The sequence below is a fragment of the Sander lucioperca genome, chromosome 1 (genome assembly GCF_008315115.2).
Source record: "Sander lucioperca isolate FBNREF2018 chromosome 1, SLUC_FBN_1.2, whole genome shotgun sequence".
Classification (NCBI taxonomy): Eukaryota; Metazoa; Chordata; class Actinopteri; order Perciformes; family Percidae; genus Sander; species Sander lucioperca.
This window is the reverse complement of record NC_050173.1, coordinates 38,289,924-38,307,277: the sequence shown is the minus strand read 5'-3', so window position 1 is coordinate 38,307,277 and position 17,354 is coordinate 38,289,924. Positions and strand designations below refer to the sequence as shown.

Here is a 17,354-nt window from a genome sequence, read left to right as displayed (position 1 = left end):
CAAATAGTTTTAGGACCTGGTGCAGTAAAAATGATCTGTCATGTGTGTGTGTGTGTGTGTGTGTGTGTGTGTGTGTGTGTGTGTGTGTGTGTGTGTGTAGCTTATGTTATGTTTTATGCAAAGAATTTTGTATCTACTGCTTTAATTATTGGTAAGAATTGTATGGAGTTTGTCAAAAGAGATGTTGAGAGAGGAGAGGTGACTCCCAGGAAGCCCACAGGCTTACAGACAGTCCAGTGGCACACATAGCAGAAGCATGACTCAGTATGTTTCATCCTGACTGGAAGTCAATATCAGTGTCATTGGCTTTGTGGTTACTATTTTTTTTTCCTGACACCACCTGACCTCAGCTTACTGTATGAACATGAAGGACACTTTTTCATTCATGCCTTTACTTGAACAGGTCCTGTTGTACACAGCCTATCAGGAAAACATATAGTTGTTTCTGACTTGCTTTCCTTTATTTTATCATATCATATTATCCTGGAGCTTCTTTAAATTTCTCTCTGCCGGTGTTCAGAGGGAGAGGGGCCCATATAAGGTAAACAGATGGAGGTGGAAGGCACCAGTGACGATGGTGCCTTCCAAATGTAATTGTTGTATACTGACCTCTTCTGCTTTGAAAATGTATTACATGAGAATCTGACCGTAACTCAGACAGAGCTAGAAGAACTTGCCAGCCCAAATGCAATCTAGTACAGACAACAATTGGACTCAATAACATCGGGACACTAACTAAGGTTCATAAGGTTGTTATAATGTACAGAAAATGTGTGTATTATGTATTTAAACTTTTGAAATATTTTATGATTCATTGCACACCCATGATTTCACAATCTATGTTGTCTTTTCTTCCCTTTTAGATATGTTTACCCAAACTAACAGTTGTTAATTATGTCAATAACAAAATCTATTTATCCATCACCCCAAATTCATAAATAATAATAAAAAAAAAATGGAATAAACACTTGTGAAAACAAAATAACAAATGAAGTGAGCACAAAAGCATTTTTGACATTCTGAATGGGATTTGCTGTTCACAATTCTCACCCTGTGCCTTCCATGCAATAATGAGCACATTATGATCCAAACTGGACGGGAGTGAGAAAGGCTACTTTGTAAGTAATTCCATTGAGTGGGAGGGTCACGCAGGCCAGTCTTGTATATATCGCAGTAAAAAATCATGTTTCCTTCATCCAAGTCAACAGCACGGATATTTTTGCTTCACTGCGCTGTTTTCACCACACAGTCACCAGTCACTCCTCGTGGGACTGAAGACAAGGTAAACAACTTGTGTATCTACTGAATAAAGTGACCAGTCAGATTTTAATCCCTGACCTCTGCTTTGACTTCTGTGAATTTGAATGCTGGACTGCAATATTTGTCTGTAACGCTGTATCTCAATATGTTTTTTTTTAAATGCACAGTAGACAGCCATAAATAACATTTTGATGATCATTAACTGAGCTTCACTGAGGTCCACATCAACCTTCTGATCATAAAGCTGGACATCACGTGCGTAGTAGCTGTTATTTAGTTAAGCATTACCACATTGTCCTTCTGGAAACCATATCTCAACCTGTGAGATCTGCAGATAGGAAGCCTGAGCTTTAAGTTTGGTCATAAGGTACTTTGACCGTCCACACAGGCTGCTTTCCTACTCCCTTCCTGCTTGCTGAAGTGGATGCCAGGAGGGATTAGGTGATCTGAAATCCCCTGATGGGAGATGAGAAGGCGAAAGCTACCTTTCAAAGAGTAAGTGTGTAGCCTGCCTGCTGCATGCATAAGCCATGAAAGCTGCTTTGTCCTCCTCTGTTTCATTAACTCTCAGGGCCGTTAGTCTGGCCAGCTCACACCTCCAGGTAGAGATGGGGACACGGCTCGTATAAGCAGTAAATGTCCAACATAGCTGCAGTGATACGGTCACAGGCTGTTTCTACGCAACACGTGCATGTAAACACACTTTGAGAACATACAGTGTAGTTTTGTGGGCAATGACGTGGCCTACCGTCTGAAAAGCAACAACACTGCATACATCTATAATAAATAACCGTGTTTTATTGATGAGTGCCAGAAACTGGAAATTTAGACCAAGTTTTACTCAGTTTTTACTGTGGCCACATTCAGATGTTTCTTTTTTTTATTGGTTCTTATTTGCGAAGGACAAAATCCAAAGTCATAGACGAATGTGTACCTTAATGCCTTGGATTATCTTGAAAGCATAATCATGAAAAGATTAACAAAGCCACAGCTCTCTCTTACATTACAAGCACAAGAAGCAAAAAGAACATGCAAAAAGATTCATACTAAAAAAAGAGCAAGAAACAAAACAGACAAACGTAACGCTGTCCCTGTTTCATTTTCTTAGAGGTTTGTTCTTTTCCTTCTTTTCATTTATTTTGCATCAGATATTGTAAATATGGGTTAAATAATCGAATTACTTCTGGTTTAGATGCTTAAAAGCAGTAATAAAAACAGTTTTTTATTACTTTACAAACTGTCCAGCAGGTGTAATCATATAGAATAAGTAAAGAAAATAAAAAAAGGCTTTTTTTCATGCAAAACAAGCATGTCAACACAGGTAATGTAAACACGGAGAGGAGGGATTATCTCTGAGTATCTATGATACTACTCTGGTGAGGTGAGAACACACTTTGCAAATTAGAAAATAATTATTTTTTTTTATTGCCAGGGGAAGAACATATTCAAGAAATGTTCAAGGAAGTAATTGTGTAAGTAATTGAAGGTTGAGTAAAAGGGCAGTACTTTTGTAGTGTGGGCGGCAATGAAAACTCCAGGCATCAGCACTATCATATCAGGGTGGTGATAAAGAAGGGCACGTATAAAAGAATAATGTGATTTAGAGGAATGACAGATCCTATTAACGTAATTGACTCTCCTAAGCACACCTGTGAGGCAAGGGATTATACAGGAGAGGTGAGTGAATTCAGTCTTTTTTTGTCCTTAATATGAATTCAGTAAAATATTAATTGAGCATTTGAGTTACATTTTATCATGTAATCACAATTAAGCTTTAATTAAAAATGGAATATGTTGAAGTCTCTGTAGTTACTGGTCTTCTTTGATGCCTTAATAAATAGTTCCTTTTGCCACTGTTACATTAACAATAGATAAGATAATAATGTTTCTTTGAAGAGGAAATGTTCTACTGTGAGGCTGACCTGACAATTATTTACTGAAAAGTTCACCCTTTTCTCCCCCTCTCCTCTCTCCTCCCTCTTTCTCCACAACATCAAACTGCACTCCCACCTGTCTGTTCCTTTATCATTCCCACATCTTTCCATCCTGATCCAAACCCATAGAAGCATGCCGTGCGGTATGGTGAAGTCCTTTCTGGTGAGCCTGTCTCGGAGGAAGCCCCTGGAGCCAGAGGGGGAGCAGTCCACGTTTAACCGATGCCTGACCACTCTAGACCTGGTGGCCCTTGGTGTGGGCAGCACCCTGGGGGCAGGGGTCTACGTCCTCTCCGGAGAGGTGGCCAGAGACACTGCTGGACCCAGCATCATCATCTCCTTCTTCATCGCGGCCATGGCATCCATATTCGCCGGGCTGTGCTATGCAGAGTTTGGGTCGCGAGTTCCCAAAACAGGCTCAGCATACCTCTACAGCTATGTGACTGTTGGAGAGCTGCTGGCTTTTATCACTGGCTGGAATCTATTACTCTCCTACATCATAGGCAAGTGTGATACACAGGATTTGTTTCATACATTATCAATTATAATATATGATCATGTATATTATTCAGTGATGTAGGTTTTTTTCTCCTCTTATAATTTTATTATTTTGAAAAGGTTGCCAACCATGTACAGAAAATACCAGAATTATAATTTAATCTCTGCCTTTCTATTAATCTCTGGCTCAAATTTGTGATTTTTCCTCTTCTAAACAGATATTTCCCTCTTATAAAACATGTTTGGCTCACTGGGAACCCATAAATGATCAACCATAAACATGAGACTCTTAACTCTGTGACCTTTCACATGCTCCACAGGCTTTTCTTAATTTTTTACCCCACTTGTGAAATTCATTGCTTGCTTTTCAATATGGCCATAAACCAGCATTATGGCTTGAAATAACTGAGTCATGAAGTGTAAAAGACGCAGAGAGGAACTATCACCATTGGTATTTTCTGTTTATGACTACAGTTAGATTGTGGCTAAATTAATTTATTGCATCTTTCCCCCACTATCTGCTCAGGGACATCTAGTGTTGCACTGGCATGGAGTGGGACATTTGATGACCTTATAGGGGGCCACATATCTAAATACTTAGAAGAACACGCAGCCATGGGCCTCCCTGGCCTGGCACCTTACCCAGATGTCTTTGCTGCTGCTCTCGTCATGATACTGTCAGGTAAAATGATGAAACTGGTGTCGTTTTGCTGGCGGCAGTAATGCATACAAACAAAAATAACATTCACCATGTTTCCCATTAAGGTGTGCTGGCATTTGGAGTGAAAGAGTCAACAACAATCAACAAGATCTTTACAGCAGTCAATATCGTGGTGCTGCTGTTTGTGGCCATCTCTGGATTTATCAAGGGGGACATTTCCAACTGGAAAATCAGCGAAGAGGCTCTGATAAACGCCACAGCAGAAATCCAGTAATGTTAAAGAGCAATATAAGCCTGTCTGTGTTTGGGTGTGTGCAGTAGCATTGTTCTCCTGGTTATCTCACTGTAAATAAACACAAAATAATGCTCTCTCCCCACTGCAGAAACTTGAGCTCTACTGCCAATGTGACGAGTGTGTATGGAGTGGGTGGATTTTTCCCTTATGGCTTAAGTGGAACGGTGGCCGGAGCTGCAACATGTTTCTACGCTTTTGTTGGATTTGACTGCATCGCTACAACAGGCAAGAGGGTCAAAGATCAAATACAAATGTCACATTGTAATACTGCATGTACAGTGACAAAGCAGAAATATGTGCCAAACGTTGCAGTGTAGCAACAGATTTCAATAGGTTTGCTGTATTATTGCTGAAATATGATACAATTGTAAAGATTTTACGATTCCTTTTCTAGAGCTTTGATCCATATCTTGTGGCCATCATCTGATGGAGTTTGCTCACTTATCTCGGAGATGGTTCAGCTGTTATCATGTGACCTGATAACAACTGAAGCATCTATGTGACAAATTCCATCTGATGACTGTTATCAATCAATTAATTTTTACTTGACAGTAACGCAGTAAAATGTTACCCAATCAGCTTTTTGAATGAGATGTTAACTGGCTAAAAGTGCCAGTTGCCTTAAATTCCAAACCTGAGTTTGTCCCTTGTGCTAAATATTTACCTAAACTCAGGGGTTAATTTAGTAGCATTGCATAAAGGCTTTACTGTCTGCACTTCAGTTACCATGGTTTAGCTTCAATTACATCACCATCCTTTTATGTTACTTGACAGCATTACTGTCAGTGTTGGCTAGCTACAACTGAACTGGATATGAGAATGTTGTTCTACTCCAAAAATATGGTAGGCACAAGCACATAATCCAAAGTAAATTTAACTTAAGGTCTGATTCAAATGTTGCAGAGATTTTAAAGATAGACTGATGGTCAAATCTATTCTCTAGAACAAGTTGTGCATCGCTCAGTGTCCAGTGGGTTTTTTCTGTAGAATATAAAATGCGTGTTGACCTCCTCCTCCTCTTCAATAACCATAAATTCAGCAATTGTCTTATGTTTCACGTTTTTTTTTTCACTTTTAAGAGACTGGTATGGGTCCCTTAAAATAATTCTCAGGAAAATAGTTACTAAGGACCTGTAGCAAGCAATATAGGAATACTTAAGTATTGGGGCAAACACTTAAGATCAAAAGGTTATTTTTTTCCCTTACAACATCCTAAGGAAATCCTTATGGTGATTTTACCCAACTCATTTCTTTCTAAGGGATCCATAGATGAAAATTTAAGGGCAGCTGTATTCAAAGTGGTTTTATGCAACTGGGTACTGGACATTTTCCAATAAGTGGACCTTTGAATTTTGTTTGTCAAACTACTATGTACATGACAGTCTCGAAGCTGGTTATCAAATTATTACAGGTTTTGTCATATTTGTGGGATATTCCTCTTTCATTTCATGTAACCCCAAACAGCTGAAAGAAGAATATCATTAAAAGTGTCACTGACTTTTGTTTTGTTTCTTCATTAGGTGAGGAGGTGAAGAACCCCCAGAAGGCCATCCCTCTGGGCATTGTGGCTTCACTACTTATCTGTTTCCTGGCCTACTTTGCGGTTTCTGCTGCTCTCACCCTGATGATGCCCTACTACTTGCTCAATAAAAAAAGCCCCCTGCCAGTGGCCTTTGATTACATTGGCTGGGGTCCTGCCAAATATGTTGTGGCTGTGGGATCACTGTGTGCCCTGTCCACCAGGTAAGAAACCACTGGTAGTACAGTTGTGGTCATGGGATGTGACTGTCATTGGAGAAAACATGTGGGCTATAGATATTTAACTTTTAGCCACGCTAGCAGCAGTTCAGTTCCATTCAGTTCAATTCTATTTATATAGCACATTTAAAAACAACCATAGTTGACCAAAGTGCTTAACAAGCTCAAAAAAAAAAAAAAAAAATGAAAATATACACACACAATATACAATGCAAAATAACCAACAGTAGAAAAAAAGAAAAAAAAAAGGTGTCAAAGTTCAACTTGAATTGAAAGCCAATGAATAGTAGTGGGTCTTAAGAAAGGACTTGAATGTTTCAACGGTCCAAGGTGTTCTTATATGAATAGGTAAACTATTCCAGAGGTTTGGAGCAGCCACTGCAAAGGCTCGGTCACCTTTATTTTTAACCTGGATCTGGGCACATCGAGGAGCATCTGATTGGAAGACCTCAGTGCCTTGACAGGTCACGCTTTTTGGTCCCGGTTAAAAGTCGAGCTGCTGCGTTCTGGACTAACTGTAACTGACGAAGGGATGACTGATCCAGTCCAACATATAAAGAGTTACAGTAGTCTAATCGAGACGTAATTACTGCATGTATGACTCTTTCAAAGTCTTTGCATAGCAGCAGGATCATTTGGTCAACACCTTGGTCCAGACTGAAATATCTCAACAACTATTGGATGGATTGCCATTAACTTTAGTACAGACATTCATGGTCAGCAGAGGACGTATCGTAATGACTTTGTTAATCGACTCTTTCGAACATTTGTGGTTTTGAGTGAAATGTCTCCAGAACTATAGATAGAATAGATTGCCATAAAATGTGATAAACATTCTTTTCCATTCAGGATGAATTGTCATCAGATCAAAATTTCAATTTATCCAATACTCTGGTTTAAGACTTAAAGCCAGGGTTGGTAACAAGCTAGCAAGATTTGAAAGTAGCATCTCCTCGGGGCTCCGTCTAATCCCTCCTTCTGCCCTCGGGGCTCCGACCCACACACACAGACGTGCACGAACACCGCCGTGTCGCTGCTTCAGAGCAGAGCGGAGAAAGGGGTCGAGTTTGTGCAACGTGGCAAGGAGGCATGTCATTGGTTCTTTCCAAGCGGGGCCGCGAGGCAGTGATTGGTAGGCATTCTTACCGTGAAGCAGTGATTGGTGGGCCTTCTTAGAGGATTAGAGCAGCTACAGATGTCTTTTTCGCTCCTTTTTCAAAGCCCATAAGTTATTTATTGCTGTTGGGGTGTAAAGACCATTTCAAACAAGATATGAAAAAGTGTATATTGAAAATAGTTACCAACCTGCAAAACTAATGACTTTCCAATCAGCCTCAGCTGTACTTTGTGTTTAGTGCTAGTTAGCCAATGTTAGTATGCTAACACTAAACCAAGTAAAACATCAGCATATTCAGATTGTCATTGTGAGCATGTTAGCATGCTGTTAGCATTTAGCTCAAAGCACCACTGGGTCTAAGTACAACGTCACAGACCCAGAAGTTAAAGCCCGAGCAAGAACAATCTTTGCTGAGTTTTGTTGGTGGCCATGATGTTGTGACCCTCCTCCCTACGGGGTTTGGGAAAAGTTTGATTTTCCAGCTCGCTCTGTTAGTGGTGAAGGAGGAAGAAGGCTAAGGCTAACTCTAGCGGTGCTAATGCTAATAGCCTTGACAGTCTCCCCTCTTGTTGCACATGACATACGTCACGACCAAACGTTAGCGATTGGTTACTGCAGATCCAGAGTGGCTCTGGGCATATCCAATAGTTTTAAACTTCAACAAAGTACCCGCCTTCAAGGAAGTTAACATTTGTCAATGGAGAGAGGCCAGACTCTGTACAAATGAAATGTACGAGAGTCTGGTAGGACCAGGCTAAGGTTAGGGTGGTGGATAGGAAAAACACAGGACTTTCACCCAGGAGACTGGGATTACTGACCTTTGTCGATCAAAAAAACAGACAGATTCAGCAAATGTTTTCAGAAACACGTTTCGGTGAACTATTTTCGTAAAATACGAGATCGCATTCCGAACAAGCTGCTATTATGGTCTGGCTTTGAAATTCGGGAGAAGCCAGACCCACGTGACGCATTCGTCATTTTCGGTTTTCATTTTTTGGGCGACAATACAGATTAGCGCCGCCTGCTGTTATGGAGATATTATGTCTCGCGCACGCACAGAACGTACGCTCAAGTCGGTGTCGCTTTGGTGTGTTCCGAGGCACTTTTTGGACCGACAGGAGCCAAATGATAAGTCCTACCGCCTTTTCTGCCGACGGTTGGCCGTTGGGTTGGTGTGTCAGAGCCTTTACTCATACATCTAAAGAATGCAAAAACCTGCCACTGATTTTGCTTAATGAAACAAATACAAAGCCAATGCTGTTTATTCCATGCATTTCAGTGGAAAATCTGACTACATAAAAAAAAAAAAATCTTTCTGTAATACTCTACTACAATGTACTCTACTGAAATAACAAAGTGTGCTCTGCAGCACAATTTACCCAGAAAATCAACTTCACACATAGTCTGAAAAGCATTCAAGGCTGCTACATGGTGTGCAGAACCACCAGGTCACTTGATTGCTAACTTAGCGTAGCCCAAGACTAATATGGTCAGCTATGATTCTTATAAAACGTGTCTGACAGAATGTAAAAGAAAGTTTGTGAGTTCAATGAAAAACGTTTATTGTTAACTAAGAACTGATAAACTATACATATGCTGTCACCCAGCTTATTTAAAACTAACTCTGTCATGGCCAGAGTTTTTACTGTTTTCTCAGATTAGACTGATACCAACAAAAGTTTCTGTTGGCAACGACTGTAGCATTTGTTTCTAACAATTGGAGCGTGTAGCACCAGCATGGCTGCCAGAAGTTTTGTTTCCTTGTCTGACAAGGGATCGCAACCCAGCTCATATGCTGCAACAAAGAATCAAAAGTAATCAATCATAACTCACATGCTGTGCGGAAAAGACATAGGGAGAAGCAACCCACGCGTAGCGGCACAGACACACAGATTCATTAATCAGGAAAGGGTAGGGCCTTATATAACCTTACATTAGAAAACACTTTCCTAAACGTCATCATGTCATTGAGACAGAATGCCAACAAAGAAATTTCGGGGTAGGATTAACAAATCTGCATAGAAATGTTGAAGGGAAAAATCTGTTATTCTACATTGAAGAGAAGGTATACTGGTCGTTGACTGACCCTGTTTGCGTTTTGTTTCTCCAGCCTGCTGGGTTCAATGTTCCCAATGCCCCGTGTGCTCTTCGCCATGGCAAGAGACGGCCTGCTTTTCCAGCCCCTGACCAAAGTCACCTCAAAGGGCAGTCCTGCTATAGCTACCATATCGTCTGGAACTGTGTCAGGTAAAGATGTTCCAGCTGTTCATCAGCTTCTATGTACATGTGGTGAGGTTTATGGACTTAAAGTAACTCTGTATTCCCTGGTTGTCATCTTTAGCCATCATGGCTCTACTGTTTGACCTGGAAGCCTTGGTGGAAATGATGTCCATCGGCACTCTGTTTGCTTACACACTTGTGGCCATATGCATCTTAATACTGAGGTATATTTATTTAATATTTCCTCTCCCACTGCTTTACCTAGAATACTGTGCAAAACTCAGTGTATGTGACACACTTTTTTTTTTTCAATCAAGGTACCAAGAAGGTCCATCTAAAGACACAGACCTACAGATCAGAGAACCAAACACCAAGTTTGGCTTCCTGAAACCTCCGTCATCTCCCAATTCATCCACCTCAAGAAGAGTCACAACCTTGACTATAATCACTGGTACGCAAGGCAAACATAACTGAAGCACTTGTGGCTTTTTATTTCTTAAGCACTCTAGTACCATTTGTTGACCACAAATTTCTTTGTCTCTCAGGTCCACAAACTGACCTCTCTCATACATCTTTTCTTTTTCTGCAGTTGCATTTGTAGTCGCACTGTGTGTCACCATGAGTCAAGCCATAGATGCTCTGTCCCGTATGGAAGCATGGAGTCTGGCGGTTGTCTGCATCCTCGCCTTCATTGTGCTGCTCAACACGTTCCTCATCTGGAGGCACCCACAAAACAGCACCAAGGCATCTTTCATGGTGAGAATGTTTCAATGGTGTTTCTGAGAAAGTAGAGCCACATTTTGTGTGTATGTTCTCATAAACATCAACAAGAAAATCCTTTCACATCTTCTATTGTCTATTCACAGGTGCCCTTACTCCCTGCTCTGCCGTTACTGAGTACATTCATCAACGTCTACCTAATGGTCCAGTTAGGTGGGGAAACATGGGTGCGATATGCTATTTGGATGCTAGTGGGTAAGAACATCTTTCTGCTTGAAAGGTTTGCAGGGCTTTTATCAAGTTAGTTGCTGAACTGTAATGACCCCCCTCTTCTCTCTCCAGGGTTATGCATCTATTTTATCTACGGTGTCCGTCACAGTGTTCAGAGGAAGCGTCACATGGCCAACCAGAAACAGATTGAAACCGTCAGCGACAAAATAGACAAGGACATTGTTAAAGAAGAAAAGTTCTGAGCTCTGCTGGAGCGGAGCGACATAGATTGAGATGTTACACTGAGGAACTGCAAGTGTGTAACTACTGTTTTACATGCATTGAGCGTTGCTGATCTGTTCCTACGCCGTCTAACATCTGAGAGTGGAACAGGTGTTGAAATGCAGACAAGTGGGCAGACTTGTTAACTTTATTCCACATTATGATGGAGTTTGTAGTATATCTAAATATTCTCGATGCCAACCTCAAACTGATGCCTGACGTATTTTTGGACCTGTATATGTTGCCTGTATTAATGTCAGAGCTGTGTCCTGGACACCTGTGTTTATAAAGAAAAAAGGCCTCAAGCTATTTTCTGTTGTTAATTTCTATTTTATTACACTTAAATAACAACTTTACACGTTTCATATCAATTGTGAAATGTAGAAATGTATTTTAATTTGATACAATTCTAATTATGATTATGAATAACAAGAGAATTGTTTTTTACATATCAAAATATGGAGTAAGACTGTACAAAAGTAAGTACAATGTAGATACAGAAAATCATTTTTTGCTCTTAGCCTGTTTAAAGTTTCACTTTATTAATTGTTTGTTGTTTCAAAGTGTAAATACGGAAACTGTACATGTTTTATAATTATATATTGAAAATGTATTCCTAAATTAAAAAGAAAGAATCCAGTTTTTAAGACGACTACAATCTGGAGTTAATTTTCTGCAGGGTATGTTAATAAAAAGTCCAGTTCCACTCGTAATCTTTAATAGAGCACCAGAGCCGGCTCACTAACCAGAGTTCACTGAGAACAAAAGAACCTTTCACAGAAGCGTACCTGTGTGTCATGGTCAAGATGGTGGCTTAGGTAGTCACTGAAAAGGAAGGGTTTACATTGTTCTCACTGGGTTCAGCATGCTATGGATTTAATCAAATGTACAAAACCTGAATTTATTTTCCTGTTTAAAAACATGTACTTTTACAGATGAGAAGGATTGAGTATATAAATAGTATCAATATTTCTATTTTTATTTTTAAAGCCTAAAATCTCAAGTTCTTCTCAGAGGGCATTACAATCTGTGCTGCAGGTTATTGGTTGTAGTTGATGGATTTTCACAATAAAATATAGTTTTATTAGAATTATTTCACAATAGAAAGGATGCATTACACCAAACATACCATCACATTAAAAGCATATAAAATAAGTTGGGAAAAAATGTGATTTTGTGCATTTTATATGGGTCTAAAGCTGGCCAAGCCTGTGATTTGTTTTACCACTGCAAAGACAATCAGTGAATGTAGTACAAAAGGTTTATTGGGTGCCAAATGCTTTTTAATACCCTTGCCAAACAGTCTTCGTCTGGGCTGTGTGGTGTGTTTCGGAGGGCCAGACACTTCCAGTCCAGCAGCTAAGCAAACAGGCTGTGTGATTCCACACGGAGAGGCCTCTGTCTCTGGACCCTCATTGGTCCGGACAGGCTTGAAAGCCTCCATTGAGTCAGTCAGAAGGAATTTGGGGTACTAATGCTACTCTCAGGAGGAGGAATTTGTGTGATTCTGGTAAACAGCTGACCGCTCACTTTGCAGGCTCTGCCCTCCTCCTCTTCTCTCTGGTTCCTGCAGTACCTTCTCTGTGTTCAACAGCATGAACTAACAATGCACAGACTTTAATTTTATTCCACTGATCAATCATGCCTTTGGTGAACTTGTTTGGATCAAAGGGGAGGCTTGTGCTTAGCGCTCTCCTTTTTTGTGCCGTAATCTTCGAGTTAGGTAAGTGACTTTTATTCACTTGCTGAGCAGTTCTGTGAATATGTGAATCACTAAAGAGGGGAGATTTCTGTTGGCTTAAAGCAGGATGCTGCTTACCATGAAACCATGACCAACTTTTTCATAGTTATTAACTACTTATTAGTCAATTCATACCATCAACTATTTGCCTGCATCTTATGAACTATTAATGCATCATGTGCTCTTTATGCTGTGTAGCTCATTGTCAAAAAGAAGCCCAAGAACAGAGGACTACTCCAGGGAGGAAGCCCAAGTCAAGCAAACCCAAACTTGGGAAATCAACAAATAAAGGGCCCAGAGCTGTAACAGCCAAACCCAAAATCAAAGCTACATCTGCACAGACCTTCCTCACACAGGTATGTCATCTAGGACACAAGAAGTTTGTTCAAGGAACATTCATTAAGCACAGAACAATGACTGCATCACTGAATAACTGTGTGATTTTATATCTGACACATGCAGGTGTTTAAGAAAGGGAAGTTTAAGAAGGTGGGAGAAACTATAAGTGTGCAGACAGGAGACACTCTGGAGCTGAGGTGCAGGGGCAAACCTGTTCAGTGGAGCGTCCCCACGTACCTGGAGGAGGATGATGATGGAAGGCTCAGGTAAGCTCTATAAGCTGTCGATACATCTTTATTATGCATGATGTACAATTTATTCTTCTAAATATAGAATCATACAATCTGTTGAAGAGTCAGTGTGTTCTTTGGCTGTTTCCTGTTTTGGCTCTGCAGGACTGTACAACATGAACGCTATGGCGTTCTGACATTAGTCAACACTACTGGTGCGGACACAGGGGAATACAGCTGTTATCCTATGTACTGTGAAGACACAGACTGCAGGAAGGAGTATGACAAAGCTGTAAAAGTCTTCGTCTTCTTTCCCGGTGCAGTGAATCAACTTTATTGATGCTTACATGTGCACTTCTCAGAAGCCTTTTTCATACTCACATTATCTTATCGTCAGTCTTGCCATATCTTCTCACTGTACCGATCAGACCCACAGGAGCTATTTGTTCCGTCGTCTGACTACTACGAGGCGATTCAGCTGAGAACCAACTGGCCGACGCTCCTCCCCTGCCAGGTGACGTCGCCTGAGGCTAAAGTGACTCTGCACCGCGAGTTTCCACTAGTGGAGGTGGCGGTGGACGGGACTGAGATCTCCTTTAACGTCAAGAGGGGCTTCACCATTCATCGACCCCGGCCTTATCATGCTGGAGCTTTGTACTGTGTCGCCAGCCTGGGCAACCTGAGGCAGAGCTCCACCAAGTACATGCTCATCTATGTTAACTGTGAGTGCTGCCACTAAGTCATCCTTTTCCTTTAATCGCAAATTAATCTGTTGCCTATTACTGATCAGGGACAAAGCGTCTCCCAGCATGCATCAAACAGGAGGACAGATAAATACTATGTACAAGTAGACAAATCAGCACAGGGCTGACAAATGTTCTTTTTTTTGTTTTGTATACTTTATGTACTTTGGGGTTTTGACTGTTGACTGGTCAAAACAACCAACTGACATTTCAAATCCTTTCAAACCTTCCACATCGACTGACAAACTCTTTCAGGTCTCAGATCTTCACATTTTGAACAACTACAAAAAAAAAAGTATTTTCTCCAGATCCTCTGACTCCCACACCTTCCACTGCCCATTCTCAATTTACTTCAACTGCTTTCAGTGCTTTCCCTTCACTTCACGCCGACATCAGTTGATACATTTGAACTGGCAATAGTTTATCTCAGGACTTTCACTTCAACTGACACTTCCAGGCCATTTTTTTTACACTTCCACTGATATTTCAACTCTTTTCTGCATTTTCATTTCAGCATTCAACTCCAATTCATACTTGAATTTCATTCAGCACTTAGATTTAAAAACGGATAATTCAACTTCTTCAACTTTGCTGTTTCAGTATTTTAACTTTTCAGTAGCAAACTTTCAGCAGCAAATGTTCCTCAGAAATCCTTAATTGCAGCACTAGAAGTGAATATATGTATTAGCGCTCTTGTTACTGCTCGAGGAGGGCATTGTCCAACTCCATATCTATGTGCATTTTTAAGAATGCAGGACAAAACCAGACTAAACAGGCATAACATGCAAACTCCACGCAAAAAATTGCCGGTCACAGACAAAGTTTCATTATGCTGACTAATGCAAGTCACTGTTAAATTATTTTTTTGCTTACTTATCACTTAAACAGTCACTGAAATTCTGAAACATTTGCCATCAGACCCCATGGCTCCTCCTGCTCCAGTGATCCAGGCCTCGTCAGGCTCGTTGACTGTGGGGGGGGATCTGCGTGTCAGCTGCTCTGTGGTGGGGGAACAGGACGTGCTCGTAGAGTTCAACTGGGAATACCCAGGACAGCGGGTGAGACACTCAAGGACAATATGGCATACTTACTAAAGTACTACTAAACTACACATTTGAGGCTGGTTGTGAGACAAAATAAGTGAAGGATATGTCTTTTTAGCTAAATTGTTATTAGTTACGAGGCATCTAACCTATGGACTGCAGAGCATCCAGGCCTATAACCATACATTAATGATTTATTAACATATTAACTTATTATAAAGGGGTCCCTTTCTCCCGTGCTGTATGTGTTGTGCTGTATGTGTTTAATGCAAACTGAACTGAGCGCCTGTACTGGTTGCAGATCGGGAGGCCTCTGAACACACAGGAGAGCATCACTCCAGTCGGCGGAGGAGCGGCTCGACAGCAGTCTCAGTCTGTCCTCCTGGTGGAAGAGGTGAGGGACGTGGACCAGGGAACATACACCTGCACCGCCCACAACCTGCTAGGAGACAAATCTGTGTCCACCACTGTTACAGTGGTCCCCAAAGCCAAACCTAAGAAACCATGAATCATCAAAACTGGATGATATCACTGGAGTGGTGGAGATCAGGTGCAACACTCTGCTCCGTCACAGTATTAAACAGTATTTTATCAGTCACATATGAATATATAAAAATAACAACAGATCTTCTTCTGTAGCTATGAGTAGTGGAAACACACTGCAGCATCACAATGATAACAGAGATGATGTTGTTTAGATGAATGTATGTGAATTGTTGTGCATTAGATTTGTGTTTTCAAAGCTTTATTGTTGCCTGCCTTTTTCTACTTATTTCTTATTGTGCATGCCACCGCCTAACATGAGGGCATAGAAAATAAAATAAACTGTTGTGATGATATTATTATTATAAGGAAAATTGTTTTATTTTTCTTTGAGTGAGGTATTGTATCAATAAATACATAGCTTGACATGTAATGTCTCAATATTGTGATATATTAAGTAATGATTATATTGATAATTCTTTTTATAATTATTTTCCATAATAACCATCATTATTAATCTAAAGAATTCAGAAAATTCAGAATGTTGACAATTACAATAAAAGAGAAATGATGTTATACAAAGAAACAAAGCAACAATTATGAGTGAATATTTTTGATTTTTACAAAAATGCAAGTTAGCTAGTGGCCTAAATCAACAACAAAAAATGACCTGAAACAATACTAATTATTTGAAAAATTAAATAATCCATTGTAATTTTTAAGCAAAAATGTAAAACATTTCCTCTTTCCATTTTTGTCATTTCATTAGTTTTTGTAATTTGAATATCTTTGGGTTTCTCACTGTTGGTCAGACAAAACAAGACATTTGATGACACGTTGAGCTTTAGGAAATTGTGGTATACATTTTTCACTATTTTGTGACTAAAGAATTGATCTGAAAAAAAAAAAATCAATATTGAAAATAATAGTTAGTTAGTTAGTTACACAATATAATGACGTTTTCCTGGTAAATGGCTGTATTAGTCTGTTAGGGTTAGTAGGGTAGTAGTCTACACATGGCAGCTTCATTATTATCTCAATTAGTTTGTGGCAAAACATTATTTAGGAATTTGCACCATATGAGCAGAATATGAACTAGTCTTAAAACATTTTGACACAGGGCCCCTCTCGAAGACAGGCTGACAACATTAGCTAAGAATGCAGGACCTGCCTTAGTTGATATTTACGGAAAAGGATTAGGGCCACAGGTGAAAAATGTTCTTGAGTTCTGAATTTAAAGTTAGAATTCTGAGATTTTTTTTTTTTTTATACTGTGTTTATTAGTTTTCAGAACACATAAGTTTTACAGATCTGTGCAATGCAAATAACATTTTTTTTTAAAGGTGGAAAAAACAAGAGACAAAAGATTATAGTAAAAAATCTGAGAAAATAAATCACAAAATAGATGAATATACACATACACACATACATACATGTGCATTCATTAATAAATAAATTATAATCAATAAAATAAATAAATAAATAAATAAATAAAAATAAAATAAATAATAATAATAATAATAATAATAATAATAATAATAATAATAATAATAATATTAGTTCGAATTCTGAGATTTAAAAAAATAATAATAATAATTGTTTTAAGAAATAATCTCAGAATTCTGAGATTAAATTTAGAACTCAAATAACATTTTCACGTGGCCCTTTCAGTAACTTATTGTACATGATCAATAAAATTACCAAAACCAATTGACAAATGAGCTGGGTGTTTCTCTTTTGTTTGTTTATGTGCCACATGCACCTACTTGCCTGGTCGCTAGAGGGCGTCGCCCTCCTTTACAGCTGGAAGTGTGTCTGTG

The 17,354-nt window shown here is 39.6% G+C and overlaps 2 protein-coding genes across 5 annotated transcripts; both read left to right on the top strand.

The window, feature by feature from the left end:
* Positions 1–1,134: 1,134 nt before the first annotated feature.
* Positions 1,135–11,579, top strand: LOC116064456 (cationic amino acid transporter 2-like). 4 transcript variants are annotated; one of them, XR_004897985.1, is made up of 14 exons: positions 1,136–1,282; positions 1,649–1,755; positions 3,318–3,697; positions 4,219–4,374; positions 4,458–4,623; positions 4,737–4,873; positions 6,169–6,391; positions 9,634–9,770; positions 9,865–9,967; positions 10,061–10,194; positions 10,333–10,499; positions 10,610–10,718; positions 10,806–11,064; positions 11,108–11,579. XR_004897985.1 is itself a non-coding variant. In XM_036003929.1 (13 exons), the coding sequence occupies exons 2-13, from the start codon at positions 1,727–1,729 to the stop codon at positions 10,934–10,936; spliced, it is 1,872 nt and encodes a 623-aa protein (XP_035859822.1). In that variant the 5' UTR covers positions 1,135–1,282; positions 1,649–1,726; the 3' UTR covers positions 10,937–11,576. The 4 variants fall into 4 exon arrangements, 3 of the variants coding, with proteins under 3 accessions (XP_035859822.1, XP_035859830.1, XP_031175547.1); XM_036003929.1 differs by having other exon boundaries at positions 1,135–1,282; positions 10,806–11,576; XM_036003937.1 differs by having other exon boundaries at positions 3,324–3,697; positions 10,806–11,575.
* An 823-nt stretch (positions 11,580–12,402) lies between these two features.
* On the top strand, positions 12,403–15,963 carry LOC116064475 (platelet-derived growth factor receptor-like protein). The gene is made up of 7 exons (XM_031319713.2): positions 12,403–12,678; positions 12,895–13,052; positions 13,159–13,301; positions 13,431–13,582; positions 13,694–13,987; positions 14,927–15,066; positions 15,353–15,963. The coding sequence occupies exons 1-7, from the start codon at positions 12,597–12,599 to the stop codon at positions 15,557–15,559; spliced, it is 1,176 nt and encodes a 391-aa protein (XP_031175573.1). The 5' UTR covers positions 12,403–12,596; the 3' UTR covers positions 15,560–15,963.
* Positions 15,964–17,354: the final 1,391 nt, after the last annotated feature.

Bases quoted from the DNA above. Each gene is read 5' to 3' on its own strand.
- LOC116064456 (XM_036003929.1), top strand. From the start codon at position 1,727: ATGAGAAGGCGAAAGCTACCTTTCAAAGA. The intron at 4,375-4,457 runs GTAAAATGATGA...TTTCCCATTAAG, and splicing joins TCTCGTCATGATACTGTCAG to GTGTGCTGGCATTTGGAGTG. The intron at 10,500-10,609 runs GTGAGAATGTTT...GTCTATTCACAG, and splicing joins GCACCAAGGCATCTTTCATG to GTGCCCTTACTCCCTGCTCT.
- LOC116064475 (XM_031319713.2), top strand. From the start codon at position 12,597: ATGCCTTTGGTGAACTTGTTTGGATCAAAGGGGAGGCTTGTGCTTAGC. The intron at 12,679-12,894 runs GTAAGTGACTTT...TATGCTGTGTAG, and splicing joins TGCCGTAATCTTCGAGTTAG to CTCATTGTCAAAAAGAAGCC. The intron at 13,053-13,158 runs GTATGTCATCTA...TGACACATGCAG, and splicing joins CACAGACCTTCCTCACACAG to GTGTTTAAGAAAGGGAAGTT.